Raw genomic sequence first — 14705 nt, forward strand, 5'->3', positions numbered from 1 at the left:
GAGCTACAATGAATTTCTGAAGCTGCATGTGTCTGCATTGCCCGGTACACAGACAATAGTAGTGTCCTTTATAGTAGTGAAGACAGACACATCTACTGTACGTACACACACCTTTTACTATCCTTGTGGTGAACAAACTATTTATTCCCATTCAAATTCCTATTTTCCTTAACCCTAATCCCAAACCCCTAATCATAAAACTAACCCCCATCTTTTAATCCCAACCATAATTGTAAACCTAAAATTGCCTTTTTCCTTGTTGGGATCGGCGAAATGTCCACACTTGTCCGACTTTCCTTGTTTTACTGTGGGGACTTCTGGTCACACGCACGCACGCGCACGCACACACACACACACACACACACACGCACACACACACACACGCACACACACACACGCACACACACACACACGCACACACACACACACACACACAGCGAGCGAGACGGGGTCAAACACACCAACCGGTCCTATCTCCCCCTTGCGCCCATAAAAAAAGACCACATAAATGCCAAGCGTTTAAAATAAAAGGGGCCGATACGCACCCACACAAAAAGAGAGAGACAGGCGACATCAAAGAGCAAGAGTCAAAATAGGCGACACCAGGAAAAAGAAAACTATCAAGATAAAGGGGGCTGAAAAAAGCTAAAGAAACAAATAAATAAATAGTGGCGAAGAAAGAGGGGGGGGGGGGTGAGAGAAGAAGAGAGAAAAATGAGAGAGAGAGAGATAGAAAAGAGGAAGTTAATTATGCATTCCAAACCTGGTCGATGTAGTCCTCGGGGAATCGCCTCCGCACCTCCGGATCTGTAAATAATTGACAGATAATATTAATTGGCTTTGGATTAGTGAGCAGGCCGAGTAGAGCACATTAATATTTGATCAGAGGATGATAGGGACCCTGGCAGGGGATCGGAGGAGGGCAGCTGAGGCTGCCTGGCTGATTAGGGGCCAGAGAGGGAGGTGTTACTACCCCCATCCCTCCTTCCCCCCACCACCACCAACCCATCCACCCTTTTCCTCCCTTTCTCCGGAAAAGGAGAGCTGAGAAAAAGAGAAAAAAAAAGAAGTAAAGGAGTGTATTTGATGATCCACTTTTCTCAGTTGGGGGGAGATGGGGGTGTGGGGGGACTAAGCTGTCTTGCTTAACCTCCAACTGGAGCGCATGTTGAAGTCTAACCTAAGGGATGAGAATGGGGGGAGGTCATTTTGTCCATCTAACATAGCAGGTGTAAAAAGACTCCTGAGTGGAGTCCCATATTTGTTTTTCAGGGTAAACGGAAGTTAGGTTGAAAATACTGTATCACTGAAATCCGTAAACATCCGCTTTCTACCGATCCGCGGAAGGTGCTGTCCATCAAATGACTGCTAATTCTTGTATTTCAATTGATGGTTGTGATTTTTGTTTTGTTTTTGCAGCTGCACAAGCGGAAAATCTGTCAAGGTCACTGAATCAAAGACAACAATCCAAAACTCTCTCCCTAAAGGCTCAACCCAAAACCCTCACCCCTGAGGGGGCTGACTGGGTTCCACCTCTGTCTGCAGGACTAACCACAGCCACTAGACTTCCAGGCTACATTACTGGAAACATCAGGGATCTGCTTAGGACATTGAGGTCCCAGCATCTGCCAAAGCTAAAAATCCCTTACACCACCACTAATTCTTCCAATCCAGAGACACTTAATTCAAAGAAACGGCCTTCCCAAACTCTCTGAAAGATGGAGAGTTTGACTGTTTGGTACACTTGATAAGTATGTCATCCTAAAATATGTCGCTAGAATCAGTCACGACATCCTCTAAAGAAAAGACCAGTAGGCAAACTAAAATAAGCCTCTACTATCCTTGTATTTGGTGACACATCAACGAAAGGCCCAAGCCTATGACACAGCTCTAAATGACATTACCATGGTGTCCCTGCTTGACTGTCGCTACAACAGAGCAGAAGAGTCAGACTGTCAGAGGTAATTCCAACTCAGACGGATGTCTACAATATCTGCCGGGATGCTGATGTACATCTGTGCACTTGGCTACCTGCCCGCCCTACCAGTCTAACCCGCCTGCCAGTCTGCCCATCTGGGGGGGGGGGGGGGGGGGGGGGCAGTCTGCCAGCTGCATGGGCATAGCTGCATCTCAGGTGTAAGTCCTGTGCATGGGTACGACATGGAGCCCCCCGGTCTGTAGCAGCTTTATAAGCAGGCAGATATGAAGACTGAGCAGCACTCTCCAGGCTAACTGTCTGTAGCAGCTTTATAAGCAGGCAGATATGAAGACTGAGCAGCACTCTCCAGGCTAACTGTCTGTAGCAGCTTTATAAGCAGGCAGATATGAAGACTGAGCAGCACTCTCCAGGCTAACTGTCTGCAGCAGCTTTATAAGCAGGCAGATAGGAAGACTGAGCAGCACTCTCCAGGCTAACTGTCTGTAGCAGCTTTATAAGCAGACAGATGTGGACGCTGAGCAGCACTCTCCAGGCTAACTGTGTGTAGCAGCTTTATAAGCAGGCAGATAGGAAGACTGAGCAGCACTCTCCAGGCTAACTGTCTGCAGCAGCTTTATAAGCAGGCAGATATGAAGACTGAGCAGCACTCTCCAGGCTAACTGTCTGTAGCAGCTTTATAAGCAGGCAGATATGAAGACTGAGCAGCACTCTCCAGGCTAACTGTCTGCAGCAGCTTTATAAGCAGGCAGATAGGAAGACTGAGCAGCACTCTCCAGGCTAACTGTCTGCAGCAGCTTTATAAGCAGGCAGATATGAAGACTGAGCAGCACTCTCCAGGCTAACTGTCTGTAGCAGCTTTATAAGCAGGCAGATATGAAGACTGAGCAGCACTCTCCAGGCTAACTGTCTGCAGCAGCTTTATAAGCAGACAGATGTGGACGCTGAGCAGCACTCTCCAGGCTAACTGTCTGCAGCAGCTTTATAAGCAGACAGATATGAAGACTGAGCAGCACTCTCCAGGCTAACTGTCTGTAGCAGCTTTATAAGCAGGCAGATGTGGACGCTGAGCAGCACTCTCCAGGCTAACTGTCTGCAGCAGCTTTATAAGCAGGCAGATAGGAAGACTGAGCAGCACTCTCCAGGCTAACTGTCTGTAGCAGCTTTATAAGCAGGCAGATATGAAGACTGAGCAGCACTCTCCAGGCTAACTGTCTGTAGCAGCTTTATAAGCAGGCAGATGTGGACGCTGAGCAGCACTCTCCAGGCTAACTGTCTGTAGCAGCTTTATAAGCAGGCAGATATGAAGACTGAGCAGCACTCTGCAGGCTAACTGTCTGTAGCAGCTTTATAAGCAGACAGATGTGGACACTGAGCAGCACTCTCCAGGCTAACTGTCTGCAGCAGCTTTATAAGCAGGCAGATATGAAGACTGAGCAGCACTCTCCAGGCTAACTGTCTGCAGCAGCTTTATAAGCAGACAGATGTGGACGCTGAGCAGCACTCTCCAGGCTAACTGTCTGTAGCAGCTTTATAAGCAGGCAGATAGGAAGACTGAGCAGCACTCTCCAGGCTAACTGTGTGTAGCAGCTTTATAAGCAGGCAGATAGGAAGACTGAGCAGCACTCTCCAGGCTAACTGTCTGTAGCAGCTTTATAAGCAGGCAGATATGAAGACTGAGCAGCACTCTCCAGGCTAACTGTCTGTAGCAGCTTTATAAGCAGACAGATATGAAGACTGAGCAGCACTCTCCAGGCTAACTGTCTGTAGCAGCTTTATAAGCAGGCAGATATGAAGACTGAGCAGCACTCTCCAGGCTAACTGTCTGTAGCAGCTTTATAAGCAGGCAGATGTGGACGCTGAGCAGCACTCTCCAGGCTAACTGTCTGTAGCAGCTTTATAAGCAGGCAGATAGGAAGACTGAGCAGCACTCTCCAGGCTAACTGTGTGTAGCAGCTTTATAAGCAGGCAGATAGGAAGACTGAGCAGCACTCTCCAGGCTAACTGTCTGTAGCAGCTTTATAAGCAGGCAGATATGAAGACTGAGCAGCACTCTCCAGGCTAACTGTCTGTAGCAGCTTTATAAGCAGACAGATATGAAGACTGAGCAGCACTCTCCAGGCTAACTGTCTGTAGCAGCTTTATAAGCAGGCAGATATGAAGACTGAGCAGCACTCTCCAGGCTAACTGTCTGTAGCAGCTTTATAAGCAGACAGATGTGGACGCTGAGCAGCACTCTCGAAGGCTAACTGTCTGTAGCAGCTTTATAAGCAGGCAGATAGGAAGACTGAGCAGCACTCTCCAGGCTAACTGTCTGTAGCAGCTTTATAAGCAGGCAGATGTGGACGCTGAGCAGCACTCTCCAGGCTAACTGTCTGTAGCAGCTTTATAAGCAGGCAGATGTGGACGCTGAGCAGCACTCTCCAGGCTAACTGTCTGTAGCAGCTTTATAAGCAGACAGATATGAAGACTGAGCAGCACTCTCCAGGCTAACTGTCTGCAGCAGCTTTATAAGCAGACAGATGTGGACGCTGAGCAGCACTCTCCAGGCTAACTGTCTGTAGCAGCTTTATAAGCAGGCAGATGTGGACGCTGAGCAGCACTCTCCAGGCTAACTGTCTGTAGCAGCTTTATAAGCAGGCAGATAGGAAGACTGAGCAGCACTCTCCAGGCTAACTGTCTGTAGCAGCTTTATAAGCAGGCAGATGTGGACGCTGAGCAGCACTCTCCAGGCTAACTGTCTGTAGCAGCTTTATAAGCAGGCAGATGTGGACGCTGAGCAGCACTCTCCAGGCTAACTGTCTGTAGCAGCTTTATAAGCAGACAGATATGAAGACTGAGCAGCACTCTCCAGGCTAACTGTCTGCAGCAGCTTTATAAGCAGACAGATGTGGACGCTGAGCAGCACTCTCCAGGCTAACTGTCTGTAGCAGCTTTATAAGCAGGCAGATGTGGACGCTGAGCAGCACTCTCCAGGCTAACTGTCTGTAGCAGCTTTATAAGCAGGCAGATAGGAAGACTGAGCAGCACTCTCCAGGCTAACTGTCTGTAGCAGCTTTATAAGCAGGCAGATAGGAAGACTGAGCAGCACTCTCCAGGCTAACTGTCTGCAGCAGCTTTATAAGCAGGCAGATAGGAAGACTGAGCAGCACTCTCCAGGCTAACTGTCTGTAGCAGCTTTATAAGCAGGCAGATATGAAGACTGAGCAGCAGATAATGAAGAGCAGATAATGTCGCTGGTAATGTAAGGGCCAATGTGAGTGTTTGTCAGACAGTTGACAAATTCAATATACAAAATGATAAATTGAACACTAGCAAATGGTGCTTTCATCCTCACAACATTAGCATCACTGTATAATATTAGTTGTCTTTCCTGTAATCAAGAGTTACTCCAGATAGCGTTATACTTGTCAAAGTGAAACGTACAACAAACTTGGTCTTTGACAAACAATTCAGTGAAAACCCCATTGAAATAAAAGGCTTCATAAGACAGTACACTGAGGTACTGTTTCTCTGCTCGGCTCACCGAACACGTCTCTTCACCTCCGACAGAGGCAGAGCATCAAACAGGACTGTGGGAGTTTTTGCTTGGCTAATGACCATGACAACTTTTGACCTTTTGCAGTGCCAAAATAGATGTGTTGTTTTCTTTTAGTCCACCACAAGCTGCCAGCCAGGTTAGCTCCAAGCCAATGAACGTGAGATACTGTATTTGTTTGAGTGTACAATATTAAGCACAACCTAATACAGTAGAATAGAATTTACTACAACAGTGAACACTGATGCTGGTTGTAATTTTTGAATTTCTTAGCAAGGCAGGTTTTTGCACACACACACCAACACACAAAAGGCCATGGATGATATCAACTGGAGGGGATGGCATGGTGAGCTGAAGTAGAAGAAAAAGTGAGAGAGAAAAAGACAGAACAAGAAGTTGGTAGTACCCAACTCACTAAGGACCATCAGGTCGCTCTACTGTCCCTCTAACAACATCAAATACTTATTATCAAAACAGTATCATGGACATAAAATAATGATTGTGCCGTTATACAATTACATAGCCTAGTGCATATTACACAAGGCAGAAAAACATTTAAAAAACTGATTTAAGATGTATTTGGTACATAATTGGTCTAGCCTAAACTCCAAAATGAAGCAGTGGGTGGCTGCAGGAACAGGGCTGGAGGGCCCAGGGCATACAGAGTTTGGGCAGAATATCCCGTCGGGCAGCGAGAGGCTGCATGCTCCTCTAACAGTGGTTGATGCGTGGATTGAAAGTTAAATAAGTATTTTTATAAGCCCAGCTACTAAAAAGAGGAGGATCCCAGCTGCTACTATATGTATTTCTCAGCTGTTCATATTAAGAACATGCTCTGCTATAAAACCGGCATGACTGAAAGATTTACCGGTGGGAAAGCAGCCTCCATTTGCTATTGGAGTGCATACTGATGACATGTCTTTCTTCCCCTCCCCCGTTCCTGCCCCTGTTCCTGCCTATTTAATAACGGGCCATTCTAAATCAAAACTCATTTTACATATCAGTAAAGACAACATTCAATTGAGAATAGTCTGATGGGTGAAAATATGATCCCTTGATGAGAGAACTGCATGTGCAACCTGAGGCAAGGAAACGCAAGCTTTTTTTGCAACTTCCTCAAATCATCAATATCCTATCATGCAGCTCATATACGTTTTAATTTCTAAGACATTCTAAGGTTTGTATCATTCACTACTAAAGTTTCAAATAACTCTAAATCTAGCATATAGGACCTGTTTCAAATGATCACATTTACACTCAACATAGCCACTTCGCTAAGTTTACTTATATTCTTCTTACTATAAAATCATATAATATAAAATAATGGCACGAGACTTATGAGCATATGTTGTCTGCTAAATTAACAAGCCTACAGCCTATGGCATGGAGCAAAACCAGATAACATACAGTAGGCCAACTCATATTCTGTTCATTTGAAATACATTTTCTTCATATATTTTTCTTTAGACCTGCCTAAAATAAATAATGGATTTATTGTGATGGTGTAGATTAAATTGATTTATTATACTTTTTTAAATGTAGATGTTGGAGGCCTGGAGATGCTAAACGTGTTTATGTTAATTAACGGTCAATTACCGTGAGACCGGCAGTCTTTTGCATGGCAATAACCGGCTGACAAAATGTAACGACCGCCACAGACCTCCTCACACACTTTATTGATGTAAGGATTTACTAAATTCCTCTTTCACAAAAGTCTGTTAGGTCTCTTACCAATACCTGCTGTGACACTAGAACTCAACAACTTACCACATGAAAACAAAGTCTGAGGTCAACAGGTCAAATCAATCAAGAACAGGTGGTGGGAGAAATAAGTCAAATGAAGGTTAGAGATAAAAAAAAAATGAATTTATAAGAATTCTTTATTATATAGAAATGTTTTGCTCAGTGAGAAATGAATATCCAACTAGTCAGTGACAACGGTGTGACAGCAACTACACTACTGGTCAAAGGTTTTACAATGCCTCATTAAAGGGTTTTTCTTCATGTTTATACATATTTCTTTATATGTTTAGCTTTGTCATGTCTCCCACCTGAAACAGGTGCAAACGGCAATAACACAACAGTTGTGCAACCACAATAATTCTGACTTTAATGATGTAGATAAAACGTGTGTGCGTGTATGAAAGACAGAGTTGTTCTTTAGGATGAGAGGCCTATAATCTTATTACCTGATTTCACAGGATTTTAAAGTCAAACTGTTCTGTTTGATCAGAGTAGTTCTTTTTTGGGAGGAGGGGTCTCAAGAACTAATCCGAGTCCCTGACCCCTTTCAGCTTTTTTCCGGCTTAGAGGATGGGAACATGTAGCGGCGACGAATTACAAAGAATGGCAAGAAAGGCTTTCCTGCAAGACTCCTATTGTATTTATGACTGAGACTTAAGGCAATGCCAAGAACAAGAGTGTGGGCGTATTTGAATACTTTAATACTTTCAAATGCATCCTTACCTTTTCCATCCATCCATTCCTTCCTTGCTAGAATAACGTTGAAGAACTCTGGCCTAAAGGCTACAAGGGGCCGACAAACTCTGGCCTAAAGGCTACAAGGGACCGACAAACATCTAAAGTTTCAATCTGCATCTTCTTTGCTTAGGCACTTTTCTCATAATCAACTCCATAATAGCATTGTACGGGCACTTTCTCTACCTATGTCCCACAACCTATGAGGACCACCATACTAACGTCAGAATCTGGCGAAAGGCAAAACCTCTACGGCCTCCCCCCAAAAACACACAAAAAATGTAACTCTCCTCTCTTTCTTTCAGTATGATTTATGGCTCTTTCTGTGCATTCCCACCTCTCCTTTCCTAATACTCAAAATAAAGAGGTCTAGGGTTGGTTGGGGCTATAGCCTGTGCTGGGAGGAGGGAGGGCGTAGGTAGGGAGGATCTGTCCAATGATCCGGGCCTAGTCCCACAGGGCTCTGGGAGCGGGGCACTCGGAGGCAGCCAGGCTGTGTTGACTCCACAAATTGAGTCAACAGAGAACTGCTGACCTTGCTCGCACACAGGTAACAATTCCCCAAACCCTCCTGCTGCAGCTCCTTAAATCACTAGGTCTGTCTAGAGGAGGATAGAGGAGAGTGCAGGTATAGTACAGATAGGCTTTTCTATATTCTCTTTTTTTCTATATTATACTTTACTGTATTATACCTGTATTTTTGGAGGTTAGGTCGGATGAGATGGGGGAGGGCGAAATACTAAATAAATCCAGAGACAAAATAGCTAGGCTAACACCGCTTGCACTTAACTAGCAGAAGTTAAAACCATTTGTACTTCTTTGAAAGAAACTAAACAAGATATAAAATACCCACTTGAACTGAACTGGGTTTAAATGGTAGTTCCTATTACTGCAGGTGGCAAGGCATGCATCTTCACCTGAGACACCAACTGTCTTCATGACTGAAATTTACCAGGCAAGAGTGACCAAGGATGCCAGAACAAAGCTAACACAAATTTACTGGAGGACAAGCTAAGGTGCAAAACATCACAGACTGATGTTATGATGTTATCAAACATTTGAAACAAATAATATTTTTCCTTCAATTTTTTTTGGCAGGTATTTCAAATACTCAATGAATGATCTTTCTCTCTCTCTCTCTCCACACTGCGGCTCGCAAACGACAAACGCAAAAAAAATACTAAACGAAAACATATAATGGGCCCATTTATTTTTTTCGAGTGGCATAAAACTTCCTGCCCCTCGTTGAGTGCTTCCTCTTGCGGTCCTCTGGGGGGGGGGGGTCCAGCAGGGTGGTGTTGGGAGGGGGGGGGATGGTGAATGGTGACAGATCCCCAGAGTGCTCCTTAGCTCCGCCGTGGCCTGCCCAACCCTGGCGACTGTTGCCAGGCGACAGGTCTCAACGAGGTGCAGCAGCGAGCGGTAGCAGCTGGCATGGCCTCTGAGCAGCCTTGAGTAGGGTTGGGGGTGAGGTGGGGGGAGATGTTGGAGAGGAACTCCCCTATAGTTTCAATGACCGTAGAGACTGTACTACATAACACCCCCTACCACCTCCCAAACACACCCTTGGAGGGAGGGAGGGAGGGAGGGAGGGAGGGAGGGAGGGAGGGAGGGAGGGAGGGAGGGAGGGAGGGAGGGAGGGAGGGAGGGAGGCTCATCTTTCGGCTGGCCCAGCGGGAGAAGACAAACGCAGGACCACGTCCATCCTGGCTCTCTCTCCCCTGCCATGAGGACGGCAGTCTGGCCCCCTGACGAGGGGAGGGGTGAGGGGGGCCTCTGGGAAGCTAGAAGAGGGGTCTTGGGAGGGAAGGAGGTGGTATACCCTCTCGTCTCACCCCGTCATTACTCCTCAAAATACATCTGTGCAAGAAATCACAGCGGGGCGTGTGTGTGTGTCTACGTCTGCTTCTGCAGAGAACACCAGACACCCGCAGTGGTTTTCCCCACACTTGGCCAGCCTCTAAAAACAATGACACAGACCTTGTGGCTTTAATACGACCAAAAACACAGAAAGAAAAAAATCCACACGTTGGGAAAGTTTCCAAGGAACAACAACTGAGAGCCTGAAATAGGCGAGAAGCACCGACACGCTCGAGTTGATCCTGATCCTCTACCTAAAACTGATGTCATGGGCGTTCGCTCCCAGAGACTACGTTTAATAACGCATCATGTTTAATGGCACGGCTGAGAACACCAAGCCCTTTGGAAAAACACCAGTGGTGGTGGAATGCTTGTTTGGATTATTTGGAAAAGAGGAGAATTACATTTAAAGATCCCTCACCTCTAATGAAACCGCCTTTTTTCTTTCAAGCGAGAACAGATGATGCCCAGTCAAGAGTGATTTAATGGTGCACGAAATCCCCGAGCAAAACCAGTTGTGGGTTTCGATACTCGAGTGAAGGAGGGCTTTACACTGAGAAGGCTTTGGGGTAGTAACTTTCAAAGACATTGATAGTTGGCCAATGAGCATCAGTGGATGAGTTGTGCATTGGTGTGCACATATATACAGTATCTGGTATGGTTGCAGCACATGGTTGTAAAGGGTGACAGCTTTCAGACAGAAGCTTTAGCAATTGATAAAGAGCCTTTGACCTGGGACAAAGCACTCAAAGTAGGTTGATAGGTTTGTGATGTATTGGAGTTGGCTGCTTCCTTACTTTCTCTCTTTACTTCATGTGCACTTGAGCAGAACAGGGGAAAACAGGTCCTCCAGTTGGCTACTGTTTTTCTTCAATAACTAGGGTACGGGTAGGGCATCACTAAATTGATCATTAACATTTTGAAGCTGAGCCATTTCCTCGTGCTCTGCTGTGGAGCACATATCATGGTGTCATGTTGCCATGACTGCATTATTCACAAAAGGTTGGCTGGACCTCCTTGAATTCACGTAGATCACATAATTACGCTATTTTTGTATACAAAGCCCTGATCCACAAGCTTCCGACTTACCTAAATCTACTGTTAAGATTTAAAATGTCAAGTTATCAAACCTGTTCACAGGGTTGGTTAACTCTAGAGACTCCTTGCTGTCTACAGAGTTAGGTAAATAACAGGGTTGGTTAACTCTAGAGACTCCTTGCTGTCTACAGAGTTAGGTAAATAACAGGGTTGGTTAACTCTAGAGACTCCTTGCTGTCTACAGAGTTAGGTAAATAACAGGGTTGGTTAACTCTAGAGACTCCTTGCTGTCTACAGAGTTAGGTAAATAACAGGGTTGGTTAACTCTAGAGACTCCATGCTGTCTACAGAGTTAGTTAAATAACAGGGTTGGTTAACTCTAGAGACTCCTTGCTGTCTACAGAGTTAGGTAAATAACAGGGTTGGTTAACTCTAGAGACACCTTGCTGTCTACAGGGTTAGGTAAATAACAGGGTTGGTTAACTCTAGAGACTCCTTGCTGTCTACAGAGTTAGGTGAATAAGCCTCTGGTTTCCTTGCACCCTATGTTTGGAATGATTTTCAAATAATGCTTTGGTGTCCCTAGGGTGGTTCAGACAGCTGACAGAGGATTTTTTTATAATGAATAATGTGTTTTTTTAAGTTGACTGTGTTTTGTATGTTAATGTGTATTATTTTTGTACAATTTGTTTATATTTATGTTGGTCTGTGCTTATCTATTGATGTGCTTATTTTGTATTGTGCAGGGCTCATTTGTAAAAGAGACTTTAGTCTCAATATGACTTCTCTGTTGAATTAAAGGTAAATTATCCTCGTCAAATAGAAGACCAGAACATTGTCTGAGTCCACAGGCGAGATTATATGACAGAAAATAATAATGTTCCTTGAGTTTTGTCGGAGTTTAGAGTGATGAAAACTAGCTAACAGCTAACTGCTCTCTGTCTCGTCATTGAGCAGAACAGCAAGCAGAGGTGTTACTATGGATACTCAGACAAGCAGAGCGCGAGCAGCACAGGGAAGGACAGACAGACAAGCAGCTAATGGATACTAACAGAATAAGTTATTTCTGATTTCGGGTTCAGGCAGGGCCTTAAATTTTGCTGAAGCAATTGGGCCTGACACACCGCCATGGGTAGGGTCCTGAACAGCATGGGTAGGGCCTGAACATCATGGGTAGGGCCTGAACATCATGGGTAGGGCCTGAACATCATGGGTAGGGGCTGAACATCATGGGTAGGGCCTGAACATCATGGGTAGGGCCTGAACAGCATGGGTAGGGCCTGAACAGCATGGGTAGGGCCTGAACAGCATGGGTAGGGCCTGAACATCATGGGTAGGGCCTGAACATTTATGGGTAGGGCCTGAACATTCATTGGTAGGGCCTGAACATCAAGGGTAGGGCCTGAACATTCATGGGTAGGGCCTGAACATCATGGGTAGGGCCTGAACATCATGGGTAGGGCCTGAACATTCATGGGTAGGGCCTGAACATTCATGGGTAGGGCCTGAACATTCATGGGTAGGGCCGCCGGGGGCCTGAACATCATGGGTAGGGCCTGAACATCATGCCAGTGCAGGGCTCTGATGTCTATGTGTCAGGAGTTTCTCCCAATCTTTCTGTATTGGCTAATGAAGGCCAAGTTTGACGTGTCAGTCCACCAGACTCTTCGTGTCTGGGAACGAGATTACCAACAGGGCAACCAGCCTACAAAGAGGCTTTAGCAAGCTATCAAAGGAAAAAGGATCTGAACAAAGTTTTGAGGCCTTTCAAGGAAAATTGTTAAAGTTTTCTAGCTTAATTTGAATGGCGACTTGTGTTTGGACTGTGCACAATGAGTGTAGGGGAGGGGGGGGGGGGGCATTAGCTTAGTCCATCAGCTCTACAGAGTGTGTGTGTGTGTGTGTGTGTGTGTGTGTGTGTGTGTGTGTGTGTGTGTGTGTGTGTGTGTGTGTGTGTGTGTGTGTGTGTGTGTGTGTGTGTGTGTGTGTGTGTGAGAGAGTCCACCGGTGCCAGCCGCCTGCTCAGGGGGGAGAGCAGAGCAGATTTGCATGGCGCTCTAACAGGATATTGCACAAGGCCTCCCTGAGGGACTGAGCCTCAGGGTCAGCTTTAACTCACAAGGCAGCTTTACCTTGAGCCGTCCCTCCTCCCCAACGTCAGTAGGCTGGCTCTCAGCAATGACAGATGAGAACTACAAGGGTAGTGACCAACACTGGCAGACAGTAACCCCTTCTCCTGCAGAGGCCTGGACAATGTTGCCTATTTGTTGCCTATTGACTATTTTCCCATTCAATAGACCTATAAACATACGCAGGACTAAATCTGGATGTTATGTAGTTTACTGAGCACGGCTTCGGCCCTAGTCTATGGACATTCTGACATTCTTAGATGTCTGTTCTTTGGTGTATTGGTCTAAATACAGATTCTTCCCACCTCACCATGATACCAGATATGTTCTTCTTTGTCTCAGCATATGTTCACATTGAGGGGAAACCTTCAGCAATCATTTTCTGGTGAAAGTGAAGTCTGGTGCTAAACGTTAAACCTTCAAATGGGTTTGTGGTTTTTTCAATCTGTTTCATCAGCCATCCTTGTAGTCATGTAAAAGCACCTATTATCGTTCAATTAACCATACTTGGAGTGCTCCCATTAGTGGGCAAAGGAAGAAGCCTCCATTTAGCAAACTCCAGAGATGGTTTTCATTACTGACTGAGATAACTTTTTCTGAGTAGTGGGAGCAGAGAATATTAAAACCCATGTACTAAGGATGATAAGTGAATTCAGACACATGCCTTCAGACACTATACACACACACACACCTCAAAAAACACCTGACCAGAAGAAAAAAAAAAGGGAAAAAAAGATGAAAGGACACAAACTGCTGAGGCAGCTCCGGCCATTAGCCCTGTCCAGACCAATCATAGCGGATAAAGGATGAAGAAAGTGGCGAAGAACACAGACAGCCGTCGATAAGACCATCTGCATTTTTAAAAAGGTATCCCGGGCGCAGCGAGACCTCCCTGGTCCTTTTTCATCTGCCTGTGTTTAATTGTGCTCTTTGTAAAGGGAAACAAACTCACGGCCTTGGTCTGTGTGTTGTAATAGGACTTCTGCTGGCTGAGAAGAGGTAGAAGGGAATGGAACGGGGGGGGTGGGGGGGGGTCCTTGCCGCCGACTGCAGACGGGGGTCTCCAAGGACTGCAAATGCGGTAATTAAGGAGAGAAAGCCGGCGCTTGGGATTGAGAAACGGAAGAAAACATCCACATGAAAGTGTCAAATCAAACGAAGGGGCCGTGCGTGATGTGTGCAATATGCAGTGTGCAGATGCGTGTCACACACAAGTGCACAGACAAAAGAGTGTGAACATAAATCATCGTGCACGTCTGCATATGAGAGGAAGGAGGAAGGGATCTAACGGCTGGCCGTGACCGCGTCGAGCGCAAAACACACTAGCGTAAAAACAGAGAGAAAAATACTCTGCTGCCATTTATAATGTAAAGTTACGCACGCTTCCATTATCATTTTCTTAAACCATTGCAAACCATTACAGACTACAAAGGGAAGCACAGCCGAGAGCTGCCCAGTAACACAAGCCTACCAGATGAGCTAAACTACTTATATGCTCGCTTCGAAGCTAATAACACTGAAACATGCATGAGAGCACCAGCTGTTCCGGAAGACTGTGTGATCACGCTCTCTGCAGCCGATGTGAGTAAGACATTTAAACAGGTCAACATTCACAAGGCCGCAGGGCCAGATGGAATGCTACCGACCCATAGCACTCACGTCTGTAGCCATGAAGTGTTTTGAAAAGCTGGTCATGGCTCACATCAACACCATTATCCCAGAAACC

At 45.7% G+C, this 14705-nt stretch overlaps 1 protein-coding gene across 5 annotated transcripts in view; it reads right to left on the reverse strand.

The window, feature by feature from the left end:
• The window catches only part of LOC106570883 (DENN domain-containing protein 1A), a 145624-nt gene that overhangs the window by 112381 nt on the left and 18538 nt on the right, over positions 1 to 14705 (reverse strand). For all 5 annotated transcript variants that reach the window (XM_014143465.3, XM_014143472.3, XM_014143453.3 and 2 more), the window contains exon 3: positions 764 to 807. In XM_014143465.3, the coding sequence (XP_013998940.2) occupies positions 764 to 807 (44 nt within the window). The remainder of the gene's footprint in view (positions 1 to 763; positions 808 to 14705) is intronic.

The sequence above is a fragment of the Salmo salar genome, chromosome 01 (genome assembly GCF_965601325.2).
Source record: "Salmo salar chromosome 01, fSalSal1, whole genome shotgun sequence".
NCBI lineage: Eukaryota > Metazoa > Chordata > Actinopteri > Salmoniformes > Salmonidae > Salmo > Salmo salar.